At 47.6% G+C, this 15505-nt stretch overlaps 1 protein-coding gene across 1 annotated transcript in view; it reads right to left on the bottom strand.

Annotated features, from left to right (window-relative positions):
• The window catches only part of LOC311119955 (uncharacterized protein), a gene marked incomplete at its 3' end in the record, with an annotated part of 27642 nt that extends 16855 nt beyond the window's left edge, over positions 1–10787 (bottom strand). The window contains exons 1-6 of the mRNA XM_084194597.1: positions 10670–10787; positions 9911–10030; positions 6799–6940; positions 5893–5986; positions 3558–3659; positions 2960–3008 (exon numbers count right to left, since the gene is read on the bottom strand). Coding sequence (XP_084050723.1) covers positions 2960–3008; positions 3558–3659; positions 5893–5986; positions 6799–6940; positions 9911–10013 — 490 coding nt within the window. The remainder of the gene's footprint in view (positions 1–2959; positions 3009–3557; positions 3660–5892; positions 5987–6798; positions 6941–9910; positions 10031–10669) is intronic.
• Positions 10788–15505: the final 4718 nt, after the last annotated feature.

Below are 15505 nucleotides of genomic sequence, written 5' to 3'. Positions count from 1 at the left end.
GAACGGTGTCCAATACACCAGGTACAGTAGCCTCCACTGGTATAGACAGAGTTACAGTGGTAACGTGGGGTATAGACCACAGGAGGTTGGTGACTCCTTAATTAGGGAGGCAAGGCTGGTGGTAAAGGCTGGAGCGGAATCAGAGGAACGGTGTCCAATACACCAGGTACAGTAGCCTCCACTGGTATAGACAGAGTTACAGTGGTAATGTGGGGTATAGACCACAGGAGGTTGGTGACTCCTTAATTAGGGAGGCAAGGCTGGTGGTAAAGGCTGGAGCGGAATCAGAGGAACGGTGTCCAATACACCAGGTACAGTAGCCTCCACTGGTATAGACAGAGTTACAGTGGTAACGTGGGGTATAGACCACAGGAGGTTGGTGACTCCTTAATTAGGGAGGCAAGGCTGGTGGTAAAGGCTGGAGCGGAATCAGAGGAACGGTGTCCAATACACCAGGTACAGTAGCCTCCACTGGTATAGACAGAGTTACAGTGGTAACGTGGGGTATAGACCACAGGAGGTTGGTGACTCCTTAATTAGGGAGGCAAGGCTGGTGGTAAAGGCTGGAGCGGAATCAGAGGAACGGTGTCCAATACACCAGGTACAGTAGCCTCCACTGGTATAGACAGAGTTACAGTGGTAACGTGGGGTATAGACCACAGGAGGTTGGTGACTCCTTAATTAGGGAGGCAAGGCTGGTGGTAAAGGCTGGAGCGGAATCAGAGGAACGGTGTCCAATACACCAGGTACAGTAGCCTCCACTGGAATAGACAGAGTTACAGTGGTAACGTGGGGTATAGACCACAGGAGGTTGGTGACTCCTTAATTAGGGAGGCAAGGCTGGTGGTAAAGGCTGGAGCGGAATCAGAGGAACGGTGTCCAATACATCAGGGTACAGTAGCCTCCACTGGTATAGACAGAGTTACAGTGGTAACGTGGGGTATAGACCACAGGAGGTTGGTGACTCCTTAATTAGGGAGGCAAGGCTGGTGGTAAAGGCTGGAGCGGAATCAGAGGAACGGTGTCCAATACATCAGGGTACAGTAGCCTCCACTGGTATAGACAGAGTTACAGTGGTAACGTGGGGTATAGACCACAGGAGGTTGGTGACTCCTTAATTAGGGAGGCAAGGCTGGTGGTAAAGGCTGGAGCGGAATCAGAGGAACGGTGTCCAATACATCAGGGTACAGTAGCCTCCACTGGTATAGACAGAGTTACAGTGGTAACGTGGGGTATAGACCACAGGAGGTTGGTGACTCCTTAATTAGGGAGGCAAGGCTGGTGGTAAAGGCTGGAGCGGAATCAGAGGAACGGTGTCCAATACACCAGGTACAGTAGCCTCCACTGGTATAGACAGAGTTACAGTGGTAACGTGGGGTATAGACCACAGGAGGTTGGTGACTCCTTAATTAGGGAGGCAAGGCTGGTGGTAAAGGCTGGAGCGGAATCAGAGGAACGGTGTCCAATACATCAGGGTACAGTAGCCTCCACTGGTATAGACAGAGTTACAGTGGTAACGTGGGGTATAGACCACAGGAGGTTGGTGACTCCTTAATTAGGGAGGCAAGGCTGGTGGTAAAGGCTGGAGCGGAATCAGAGGAACGGTGTCCAATACATCAGGGTACAGTAGCCTCCACTGGTATAGACAGAGTTACAGTGGTAACGTGGGGTATAGACCACAGGAGGTTGGTGACTCCTTAATTAGGGAGGCAAGGCTGGTGGTAAAGGCTGGAGCGGAATCAGAGGAACGGTGTCCAATACATCAGGGTACAGTAGCCTCCACTGGTATAGACAGAGTTACAGTGGTAACGTGGGGTATAGACCACAGGAGGTTGGTGACTCCTTAATTAGGGAGGCAAGGCTGGTGGTAAAGGCTGGAGCGGAATCAGAGGAACGGTGTCCAATACATCAGGGTACAGTAGCCTCCACTGGTATAGACAGAGTTACAGTGGTAACGTGGGGTATAGACCACAGGAGGTTGGTGACTCCTTAATTAGGGAGGCAAGGCTGGTGGTAAAGGCTGGAGCGGAATCAGAGGAACGGTGTCAAATACATCAGGGTACAGTAGCCTCCACTGGTATAGACAGAGTTACAGTGGTAACGTGGGGTATAGACCACAGGAGGTTGGTGACTCCTTAATTAGGGAGGCAAGGCTGGTGGTAAAGGCTGGAGCGGAATCAGAGGAACGGTGTCCAATACACCAGGTACAGTAGCCTCCACTGGTATAGACAGAGTTACAGTGGTAACGTGGGGTATAGACCACAGGAGGTTGGTGACTCCTTAATTAGGGAGGCAAGGCTGGTGGTAAAGGCTGGAGCGGAATCAGAGGAACGGTGTCCAATACATCAGGGTACAGTAGCCTCCACTGGTATAGACAGAGTTACAGTGGTAACGTGGGGTATAGACCACAGGAGGTTGGTGACTCCTTAATTAGGGAGGCAAGGCTGGTGGTAAAGGCTGGAGCGGAATCAGAGGAACGGTGTCCAATACATCAGACACATGGTTTCCATGGTGATGCCATTCCACTGGCTCCGTTCCAGCCATTATTATGAGCCGTCCTCCCCTCAGCAGCCTCCACTGGTGGACATTGGGTGTGTTTGTCTCAGTGTGTGTGTGTGTATCTGGATGTGAGTGTGTGCGTTTGTCTCAGTGTGTGTGTGTGTGTATCTGGATGTGAGTGTGTGTGTGTGTGTGTGTGTGTGTGTGTATCTGGATGTGAGTGTGTGCGTTTGTCTCAGTGTGTGTGTGTGTGTGTGTGTGTGTGTATCTGGATGTGAGTGTGTGTGTTTGTCTCAGTGTGTGTGTGTGTGTGTGTATCTGGATGTGAGTGTGTGCGTTTGTCTCAGTGTGTGTGTGTGTGTGTGTGTGTGTGTGTATCTGGATGTGAGTGTGTGCGTTTGTCTCAGTGTGTGTGTGTGTATCTGGATGTGAGTGTGTGCGTTTGTCTCAGTGTGTGTACCTGCCAGTCGGAGTTCGTTGTCGATCTCCAGCAGGTTGAAGTTAAACATCTGCAAATTAAACTTTATTGAAAATGCATTTACCCAGAAGGTGAACAGATAAAATACAAAATAGAGATGGAGCCTGATTCCGCAACGGCACCCTGCTCCCAAAGGGCTCTGGTCAAAAGCACTCACCTATTTAAGGAATCGGGGGGCCATTCGGGACACATTCATAGTGTATTTAAAGGGTTAAACTGACCTGAAGGTCAAGGGTTAAACTGACCTGAAGGTTAAGGGTTAACTGACCTGAAGGTTAAGGGTTAAACTGACCTGAAGGTTAAGGGTTAAACTGACCTGAAGGTTAAGGGTTAAAGTGACCTGAAGGTTAAGGGTTAAACTGACCTGAAGGTTAAGGGTTAAACTGACCTGAAGGTTAAGGGTTAAACTGACCTGAAGGTTAAGGGTTAAACTGACCTGAAGGTTAAGGGTTAAACTGACCTGAAGGTTAAGGGTTAAACTGACCTGAAGGTTAAGGGTTAAACTGACCTGAAGGTTAAGGGTTAAACTGACCTGAAGGTTAAGGGTTAAACTGACCTGAAGGTTAAGGGTTAAACTGACCTGAAGGTATCCCAGAACCACCTTGTCTCGCTTGCTGCTCCAGAACACACTCTTCTTATGGGCGTTACAGTGACAGACTCCTGACGCACTCCACACAGAACACTACACACACACCACACACAAATACAACACACACACACACACACACACACACACAACACACAACACGCACACAGATACAGAGGAATGAAAAGCTCTTGGTTAGCCGATTGTAATCAACACCACAGCTCTTGGTTAGCCGATTGTAATCACCACCACAGCTCTTGGTTAGCCGATTGCAATCACCACCGCAGCTCTTGGTTAGCCGATTGCAATCACCACCACAGCTCTTGGTTAGCCGATTGCAATCCCCACCACACCACAGCTCTTGGTTAGCCGATTGCAATCACCACCACAGCTCTTGGTTAGCCGATTGCAATCCCCACCACACCACAGCTCTTGGTTAGCCGATTGCAATCACCACCACAGCTCTTGGTTAGCCGATTGTAATCACCACCGCAGCTCTTGGTTAGCCAATTGCAATCAACACCACAGCTCTTGGTTAGCCGATTGCAATCACCACCACAGCTCTTGGTTAGCCGATTGCAATCACCACCACAGCTCTTGGTTAGCCGATTGCAATCACCACCACAGCTCTTGGTTAGCCGATTGCAATCACCACCACAGCTCTTGGTTAGCCGATTGTAATCACCACCACAGCTCTTGGTTAGCCGATTGCAATCACCACCACACCACAGCTCTTGGTTAGCCGATTGTAATCACCACCACACCGCAGCTCTTGGTTAGCCGATTGCAATCAACGCCACAGCTCTTGGTTAGCCGATTGTAATCACCACCGCAGCTCTTGGTTAGCCGATTGCAATCACCACCACAGCTCTTGGTTAGCCGATTGCAATCACCACCACACCACAGCTCTTGGTTAGCCGATTGTAATCACCACCGCAGCTCTTGATTAGCCGATTGTAATCACCACCACACCGCAGCTCTTGGTAAGCCAATTGCAATCACCACCACAGCTCTTGGTTAGCCGATTGTAATCACCACCGCAGCTCTTGGTTAGCCGATTGCAATCACCACCACAGCTCTTGGTTAGCCGATTGCAATCACCACCACACCACAGCTCTTGGTTAGCCAATTGCAATCAACACCACAGCTCTTGGTTAGCCGATTGCAATCACCACCACAGCTCTTGATTAGCCGATTGCAATCACCACCACAGCTCTTGGTTAGCCGATTGCAATCACCACCACAGCTCTTGGTTAGCCGATTGCAATCACCACCACAGCTCTTGGTTAGCCGATTGCAATCACCACCACACCTCTTGGTAAGCCGATTGCAATCAACACCACAGCTCTTGGTTAGCCGATTGTAATCACCACCGCAGCTCTTGATTAGCCGATTGTAATCACCACCACACCACAGCTCTTGGTTAGCCGATTGTAATCACCACCACACCACAGCTCTTGGTTAGCCGATTGTAATCACCACCACACCACAGCTCTTGGTTAGCCGATTGCAATCAACACCACACCACAGCTATTGGTTAGCCGATTGCAATCACCACCACACCTCTTGGTAAGCCGATTGCAATCAACACCACAGCTCTTGGTTAGCCGATTGTAATCACCACCGCAGCTCTTGATTAGCCGATTGTAATCACCACCACACCACACCTCTTGGTAAGCCGATTGTAATCACCACCGCAGCTCTTGGTTAGCCGATTGCAATCACCACCGCAGCTCTTGGTTAGCCGATTGCAATCACCACCACAGCTCTTGGTTAGCCGATTACAATCAACACCACAGCTCTTGGTTAGCCGATTGTAATCAACACCACAGCTCTTGGTTAGCCGATTGCAATCACCACCACACCTCTTGGTAAGCCGATTGCAATCAACACCACAGCTCTTGGTTAGCCGATTGTAATCACCACCGCAGCTCTTGATTAGCCGATTGTAATCACCACCACACCACACCTCTTGGTAAGCCGATTGTAATCACCACCGCAGCTCTTGGTTAGCCGATTGCAATCACCACCGCAGCTCTTGGTTAGCCGATTGCAATCACCACCACAGCTCTTGGTTAGCCGATTGCAATCAACACCACAGCTCTTGGTTAGCCGATTGCAATCAACACCACAGCTCTTGGTTAGCCGATTGCAATCACCACCACAGCTCTTGGTTAGCCGATTGTAATCAACACCACCACAAACGTAACAAATGGGTTTCTGATGATTCTCTTAAATTCTTCTCTCAATCCACACACACACACACACACACACACACACACACACACACACACACACACACCTTCACGTCTCTCACATACACACTCACCTCCGAGGCGACCTTGTCACAGACGTAACAGAAGCACTGGTGACAGAAGAGCTGGTTGGATTCTACTGGTCCTTTTACATCACTGTCTGTTAGTCTGGAGGAGAGGAGACACACTGATGTTAATTAACCCTAAGTACCAGGAGGAGTGATTACTGTAACCAGGAGGAGTGATTACTGTAACCGGGAGGGGTGCTTACTGTAACCGGGAGGGGTGCTTACTGTAACCGGGAGGAGTGATAACTGTAACCGGGAGGGGTGACAACTGTAACCGGGAGGGGTGCCAACTGTAACCAGGAGGGGTGCTTACTGTAACCAGGAGGGGTGCTTACTGTAACCAGGAGGAGTGATTACTGTAACCAGGAGGGGTGCTTACTGTAACCAGGAGGGGTGCTTACTGTAACCAGGAGGGGTGCTTACTGTAACCAGGAGGGGTGCTTACTGTAACCAGGAGGGGTGCTTACTGTAACCAGGAGGGGTGCTTACTGTAACCAGGAGGGGTGCTTACTGTAACCAGGAGGGGTGCTTACTGTAACCAGGAGGGGTGCTTACTGTAACCAGGAGGGGTGCTTACTGTAACCAGGAGGGGTGCTTACTGTAACCAGGAGGGGTGCTTACTGTAACCAGGAGGGGTGCTTACTGTAACCAGGAGGGGTGCTTACTGTAACCAGGAGGAGTGATTACTGTAACCAGGAGGGGTGCTTACTGTAACCAGGAGGGGTGCTTACTGTAACCAGGAGGGGTGCTTACTGTAACCAGGAGGGGTGCTTACTGTAACCAGGAGGGGTGCTTACTGTAACCAGGAGGGGTGCTTACTGTAACCAGGAGGGGTGCTTACTGTAATCAGGAGGGGTGCTTACTGTAACCAGGAGGAGTGATAACTGTAACCATGAGGAGTGTGTGACTCACGTGAAGGTGTGTGTGGGACAGTCATAGCGTGCGTGAGGCAGCACCTCTCCTCTCCGACAGAAGGTGATGACCAGGTCCTCGTCTCCTCCAGGATCACGTGATCTGCTGCAGATAGGCTGATCCACTGCTGCTGTGGTGGTGGCTGGAGAGAACACAGTGGTGGTGGTGGATAGAGAGAACACAGTGGTGGATAGAGAGAACACAGTGGTGGATAGAGAGAACACAGTGGTGGTGGATAGAGAGAACACAGTGGTGGTGGATAGAGAGAACACAGTGGTGGTGGATAGAGAGAACACAGTGGTGGTGGATAGAGAGAACACAGTGGTGGTGGATAGAGAGAACACAGTGGTGGTGGATAGAGAGAACACAGTGGTGGTGGATAGAGAGAACACAGTGGTGGTGGATAGAGAGAACACAGTGGTGGTGGATAGAGAGAACACAGTGGTGGATAGAGAGAACACAGTGGTGATAGAGAGAACACAGTGGTGGATAGAGAGAACACAGTGGTGGTGGATAGAGAGAACACAGTGGTGGTGGTGGATAGAGAGAACACAGTGGTGGATAGAGAACACAGTGGTGGATAGAGAGAACACAGTGGTGGATAGAGAGAACACAGTGGTGGTGGTGGATAGAGAGAACACAGTGGTGGTGGTGGTGGATAGAGAGAACACAGTGGTGGTGGTGGTGGTGGATAGAGAGAACACAGTGGTAGTGGTGGATAGAGAGAACACAGTGGTAGTGGTGGTGGTGGATAGAGAGAACACAGTGGTAGTGGTGGATAGAGAGAACACAGTGGTGGATAGAGAGAACACAGTGGTGGTGGATAGAGAGAACACAGTGGTGGTGGATAGAGAGAACACAGTGGTGGTGGATAGAGATAACACAGTGGTGGTGGATAGAGAGAACACAGTGGTGGATAGAGAGAACACAGTGGTGGATAGAGAGAACACAGTGGTGATAGAGAGAACACAGTGGTGGATAGAGAGAACACAGTGGTGGATAGAGAGAACACAGTGGTGATAGAGAGAACACAGTGGTGGATAGAGAGAACACAGTGGTGGTGGATAGAGAGAACACAGTGGTGGTGGATAGAGAGAACACAGTGGTGGTGGTGGATAGAGAGAACACAGTGGTGGATAGAGAACACAGTGGTGGATAGAGAGAACACAGTGGTGGTGGTGGATAGAGAGAACACAGTGGTGGTGGTGGTGGATAGAGAGAACACAGTGGTGGTGGTGGTGGTGGATAGAGAGAACACAGTGGTAGTGGTGGATAGAGAGAACACAGTGGTAGTGGTGGTGGTGGATAGAGAGAACACAGTGGTAGTGGTGGATAGAGAGAACACAGTGGTGGATAGAGAGAACACAGTGGTGGATAGAGAGAACACAGTGGTGGATAGAGAGAACACAGTGGTGGATAGAGAGAACACAGTGGTGGATAGAGAGAACACAGTGGTGGTGGATAGAGAGAACACAGTGGTGGTGGATAGAGAGAACACAGTGGTGGATAGAGAGAACACAGTGGTGGTGGTGGATAGAGAGAACACAGTGGCGGTGGATAGAGAACACAGTGGTGGATAGAGAGAACACAGTGGTGGTGGATAGAGAGAACACAGTGGTGGATAGAGAGAACACAGTGGTGGTGGATAGAGAGAACACAGTGGTGGATAGAGAGAACACAGTGGTGGTGGTGGTGGTGGATAGAGAGAACACAGTGGTGGTGGTGGATAGAGAGAACACAGTGGTGGATAGAGAGAACACAGTGGTGGATAGAGAGAACACAGTGGTGGATAGAGAGAACACAGTGGTGGATAGAGAGAACACAGTGGTGGATAGAGAGAACACAGTGGTGGATAGAGAGAACACAGTGGTGGATAGAGAGAACACAGTGGTGGATAGAGAGAACACAGTGGTGGTGGATAGAGAGAACACAGTGGTGGTGGATAGAGAGAACACAGTGGTGGATAGAGAGAACACAGTGGCGGATAGAGAGAACACAGTGGTGGATAGAGAGAACACAGTGGTGGTGGTGGATAGAGAGAACACAGTGGTGGTGGTGGATAGAGAGAACACAGTGGTGGATAGAGAACACAGTGGTGGATAGAGAGAACACAAAACATTAGGAACACCTTCCTCATATCTCTGGAAATGATGCAGACAATTACATGAATGGAAGCTACAATCTATCTGCAGTATTAATGCTGATCTACCCCCTAAAAGAGCAGGTGTTCCTAATGTTTTGTACACTGTGTATATACACACACACACACACACACACACACTGCTGCAGTGTTGGCTAGAGAATTAGCACATTATACACAACACATTATATACACACATTAAGCAGACCTACCCACAGTTCCTATCCTATTGCCTTCATCAATATAACATTCAGTTTACAGACTGATTCAGAGCTCAGACAAGCACGTCATGTTTGCAGTTGATTATTCTAAGCACAACTCAGACTTCTGCTCAAATCACTCAATGATTTATTACTATATTTGATAGGCCCTCGGAAGTTGAAAGAGACTTAGTTAGTGATTTTCTTAATAAAGGAATGTATTTCCTCCGTATTAGAATGAAGCCCGTCAGCCCTGCATTGAACTGACCATGTAGAAAGCGCTGGACTGAGTTCACAGAGAGGTTGACACTCCAGATTTAGGAAGCGCTGACCTGCTTTTCTGACCATGTAGAAAGCGCTGGACTGAGTTCACAGAGAGGTTGACACTCCAGATTTAGGAAGCGCTGACCTGGTTTTCTGACCATGTAGAAAGCGCTGGACTGAGTTCACAGAGAGGTTGACACTCCAGATTTAGGAAGCGCTGACCTGGTTTTCTGACCATGTAGAAAGCGCTGGACTGAGTTCACAGAGAGGTTGACACTCCAGATTTAGGAAGCGCTGACCTGGTTTTCTGACCATGTAGAAAGCGCTGGACTGAGTTCACAGAGAGGTTGACACTCCAGATTTAGGAAGCGCTGACCTGGTTTTCTGACCATGTAGAAAGCGCTGGACTGAGTTCACAGAGAGGTTGACACTCCAGATTTAGGAAGCGCTGACCTGGTTTTCTGAGTTTCCTCTCCCTTACACACTGTTGTTTTTGCTGACGTCTTACCGTTGTTCTGGATGTCTTCGACGATGTAGACGGAGTCGTTGATGGACACATCATCATCATCATCATCATCACTGAGAATGATCACCACGTCTTCTGGATTCATGTCTCCAAACCAAACACCTGCAAAATATATCTACATATCCACACACTGCATTGTATATCCTCCACTATAAATGTACTTGGTGGATAAGGTGAATGCACCAATTTGTAAGTCGCTCTGGATAAGAGCGTCTGCTAAATGACGTAAATGAAAAATGTAATAAAGTTGATTCTGATTCAGTCCAACTAACGTTAACTAGAATAACATGACACTTCGATGATCTGTAGCCAACTAGCTAAAGTTAGCTAGTTAGGAGAAGAAGAAGAAAAATACTTTCAATTCTGACTGGTGGAGATAACTAGCTAATTAATGAAGGGCACAGAGGCTAGCTAATCATATTCAATATCTAACCAACTACCTCAGCCATGACACAACCCCAACCAGCACTTTGACCAGAGAAAACACATGTCCTTTCTACGGTCTGTGATTTAACCAAACGTTAGCATACCTAACTAACTACCTAACTACCTACCTACCTAGCTAACTAACTAACTAACAACAGTTGATTGAAACGCTTGCTAGCTCCAAAACATATCAAAGCGAGCGTGGCTAGTTAGTTAACGTTAGCGTACCTAGTTGAATATACAGTTATAAAACGTGACAGAATCGATTATTAAAGAAAACGTTGTACCGTAATAAAATACAATACTTTTTTTTACATAAGAGCGACACCGTTAGATGTCATATAACGAGCAGTTAAAAGTCGTTGATCCCCAAGGCGACAGCGGCGGCGCCTCACAGACCTTCCTTCCTGTTTCCTTTTCCCGCCGTGTTTACAAACTTCACACCGGATGTGACGGATACGGCGTCACCTGGGCGACAGATTGGCAGGAATTATTTCAGAAAAGTACCGAGGGGTGCCAATATTATTTGGCCACATCTGTATTATCACCGATGGCTGCAAATATTGAGGCGGCTTATTCTAATGCTCACCCTATAATAATGCACTATCCTAGATCTGGCTTATTCTAATGCTTACCCTATAATAATGCACTATCCTAGATCTGGCTTATTCTAATGCTTACCCTATAATAATGCACTATCCTAGATCTGGCTTATTCTAATGCTTACCCTATAATAATGCACTATCCTAGATCTGGCTTATTCTAATGCTTACCCTATAATAATGAACTATCCTAGATCTGGCTTATTCTAATGCTTACCCTATAATAATGCACTATCCTAGATCTGGCTTATTCTAATGCTTACCCTATAATAATGCACTATCCTAGATCTGGCTAATTCTAATGCTTACCCTATAATAATGAACTATCCTAGATCTGGCTAATTCTAATGCTTAAATAGTAATATAATAATAATAATAATAATAATATGCCACTTAGCAGACGCTTTTATCCAAAGCGACTTACAGTCATGCGTGCATTCATTTTGTGTATGGGTGGTCCCGGGGATCAAACCCACTACCCTGGCGTTACAAGTGCCGTGCTCTACCAGCTGAGCTACAGAGGCTTACCCTATAATAATGCACTATCCTAGATCTGGCTAATTCTAATGCTTACCCTATAATAATGAACTATCCTAGATCTGGCTAATTCTAATGCTTACCCTATAATAATGCACTATCCTAGATCTGGCTTATTCTAATGCTTACCCTATAATAATGCACTATCCTAGATCTGGCTAATTCTAATGCTTACCCCATAATATGAACTATCCTAGATCTGGCTAATTCTAATGCTTACCCCATAATAATGCACTATCCTAGATCTGGCTAATTCTAATGCTTACCCCATAATAATGAACTATCTTAGATCTGGCTAATTCTAATGCTTACCCCATAATAATGAACTATCTTAGATCTGGCTTATTCTAATGCTTACCCTATAATAATGAACTATCCTAGATCTGGCTAATTCTAATGCTTACCCCATAATAATGAACTATCCTAGATCTGGCTAATTCTAATGCTTACCCCATAATAATGCACTATCCTAGATCTGGCTTATTCTAATGCTTACCCCATAATAATGCACTATCCTAGATCTGGCTTATTCTTAATGCACTATCCTAGATCTGGCTAATTCTAATGCACATGTTGTTACACCATGAAATATATTGAGGCAGAAATGACAGACAGTAGCCCAAAGTTAGCAAAATATAACTTCATTTATTGAACATGAAATGATACAGGCCTATGTAGGCCTGTACTGTAGATATCATTTAATGCAGTCATATCTTCGTTTTTCATTTGAAGCATCATTTTATCCTTCGCATGTTTGTAACAATTTCAAAAGACATTGGGCAACGTTGTATTTGTAGTCAACTTCGTTCTGAAGTTTTCGGCGGTCACAGTCAGGCAGATAAACATCTTGATTTTATTTTTAGCAAAAAAACATCTAACGACGCACTTAGCTGGCGTTTGGTAAATAAACAAGCGTTTTCAAGTGCAACGTTAATAATGATGATGGGTTTTGGTAAACGACGCTCCAACGAAAGGTTTTAACGATGAACTTAGCCTTAAGATGCTTTTGGGATACCGGGGCCCTGAAAACTGACCTGGGGTGTAATAATTAGCCAAACAGTTTTGCAACTAAAACAAGTGATCAGTAACCATAACAACTGTGATCAGTAACCAAAACAACAGAACACACAGATCTGTTATCAGTAACCATAACAGAACACACAAACCTGTTATCAGTAACCATAACAGAACACACAAACCTGAGATCAGTAACCATAACAACAGAATATACAGACGATATGGAACAGAGACATAACAACAGACCTAGGATCATGGCTGTATGCTAGGACCAGTTGTCTCTATGTTCAGTCTCTCTGGGTCTCCTGTCTCCATGTCTCCTGTTCTCTCACCCAGAGGATCATGGCTGTACCCTAGGACCAGTTGTCTCTATGTTCAGTCTCTCTGGGTCTCCTGTCTCCATGTCTCCTGTTCTCTCACCCAGAGGATCATGGCTGTATGCTAGGACCAGTTGTCTCTATGTTCAGTCTCTCTGGGTCTCCTGTCTCCATGTCTCCTGTTCTCTCACCCAGAGGATCATGGCTGTATGCTAGGACCAGTTGTCTCTATGTTCAGTCTCTCTGGGTCTCCTGTCTCCATGTCTCCTGTTCTCTCACCCAGAGGATCATGGCTGTACGCTAGGACCAGTTGTCTCTATGTTCAGTCTCTCTGGGTCTCCTGTCTCCATGTCTCCTGTTCTCTCACCCAGAGGATCATGGCTGTACCCTAGGACCAGTTGTCTCTATGTTCAGTCTCTCTGGGTCTCCTGTCTCCATGTCTCCTGTTCTCTCACCCAGAGGATCATGGCTGTATGCTAGGACCAGTTGTCTCTATGTTCAGTCTCTCTGGGTCTCCTGTCTCCATGTCTCCTGTTCTCTCACCCAGAGGATCATGGCTGTACGCTAGGACCAGTTGTCTCTATGTTCAGTCTCTCTGGGTCTCCTGTCTCCATGTCTCCTGTTCTCTCACCCAGAGGATCATGGCTGTATGCTAGGACCAGTTGTCTCTATGTTCAGTCTCTCTGGGTCTCCTGTCTCCATGTCTCCTGTTCTCTCACCCAGAGGATCATGGCTGTATGCTAGGACCAGTTGTCTCTATGTTCAGTCTCTCTGGGTCTCCTGTCTCCATGTCTCCTGTTCTCTCACCCAGAGGATCATGGCTGTATGCTAGGACCAGTTGTCTCTATGTTCAGTCTCTCTGGGTCTCCTGTCTCCATGTCTCCTGTTCTCTCACCCAGAGGATCATGGCTGTACCCTAGGACCAGTTGTCTCTATGTTCAGTCTCTCTGGGTCTCCTGTCTCCATGTCTCCTGTCCTAAATGACACCCTATTCCCTATATAGTGCACTACCTTTGACCAGGGCTCTATATGGAATATAGTGCCATTAGGGAAGTATACACCATGTCTAGGCTTTAGATCTAGAAGACCCAGGTTCCATACTCTCTGGAGTCACCATGGTGATGAGGTCTGAGGGGATCTAGAAGACCCAGGTTCTATACTCTCTGGAGTCACCATGGTGATGAGGTCTGAGGGGATCTAGAAGACCCAGGTTCCATACTCTCTGGAGTCACCATGGTGATGAGGTCTGGGGGGATCTAGAAGACCCAGGTTCCATACTCTCTGGAGTCACCATGGTGATGAGGTCTGAGGGGATCTAGAAGACCCAGGTTCTATACTCTCTGGAGTCACCATGGTGATGAGGTCTGAGGGGATCTAGAAGACCCAGGTTCCATACTCTCTGGAGTCACCATGGTGATGAGGTCTGGGGGGATCTAGAAGACCCAGGTTCCATACTCTCTGGAGTCACCATGGTGATGAGGTCTGAGGGGATCTAGAAGACCCAGGTTCCATACTCTCTGGAGTCACCATGGTGATGAGGTCTGAGGGGCTGTAGAAGAACCAGGTTCCATACTCTCTGGAGTCACCATGGTGATGAGGTCTGAGGGGCTGTAGAAGAACCAGGTTCCATACTCTCTGGAGTCACCATGGTGATGAGGTCTGGAGTCACCATGGCAATGAGGTCTGAGGGGCTCGGATTGGCTAGACGCCTCTTCACTCTCTGGCGTCACCATGGTGATGAGGTTTGAGGTAGAGGTCTTCACGGATCCACCTGTACCCGAATACCCGAGACCCGATCCGGGACCCGAGCGGGTCCGGATCCATAATTCTAAATAATGTCACGGGTCTGGGTAGGATCTGATATGATTGTCACGGGTCTGGGTAGGATCTGATATGATTGTCACAGGTCTTGGGTAGGATCTGATATGATTGTCACGGGTCTGGGTAGGATCTGATATGATTGTCACAGGTCTGGGTAGGATCTGATATGATTGTCACGGGTCTGGGTAGGATCTGATATGATTGTCACGGGTCTGGGTAGGATCTGATATGATTGTCACGGGTCTGGGTAGGATCTGATATGATTGTCACGGGTCTGGGTAGGATCTGATATGATTGTCACGGGTCTGGGTAGGATCTGATATGATTGTCACGGGTCTGGGTAGGATCTGATATGATTGTCACGGGTCTTGGTTATGTGTAATTTTATCTGACATGTCCAGAAGGGCCCTACAGTTCCGACTGCTGCAGTAGACATATCATTTATGCTGCTGCTCTGGCTTGTCACCGGAGTGTAACGTGGCGCTTCTTGTTGGCCAATCAGAAGTCATCAAAGCTGCAGTGGGCTACAGTCACAGAGCCTCGCTCCGTGTGGTGAAAAGTTAGACGAGTTCTTATTTGTTACTGTAGAATGAGAATGCACTGCAGCCTCAATTAGCCTAGCTAGCTGGTTTGATGCAGTCAAGACGGGTGAAGCCTCAATTAGCCTAGCTAGCTGGTTTGATGCAGTCAAGACGGGTGGAGCCTCAATTAGCCTAGCTAGCTGGTTTTATGCAGTCAAGACAGGTGAAGCCTCAATTAGCCTGGCTAGCTGGTTTTATGCAGTCAAGACAGGTGAAGCCTCAATTAGCCTGGCTAGCTGGTTTTATGCAGTCAAGACGGGTGAAGCCTCAATTAGC

The sequence above is a fragment of the Coregonus lavaretus genome (genome assembly GCF_964263955.1).
Source record: "Coregonus lavaretus genome assembly, contig: HAP1_SCAFFOLD_3198, whole genome shotgun sequence".
Taxonomy (NCBI): domain Eukaryota; kingdom Metazoa; phylum Chordata; class Actinopteri; order Salmoniformes; family Salmonidae; genus Coregonus; species Coregonus lavaretus.
The sequence above is the reverse complement of the archived record's forward strand: the minus strand, read 5'-3'. Positions and strand labels throughout refer to the sequence as shown.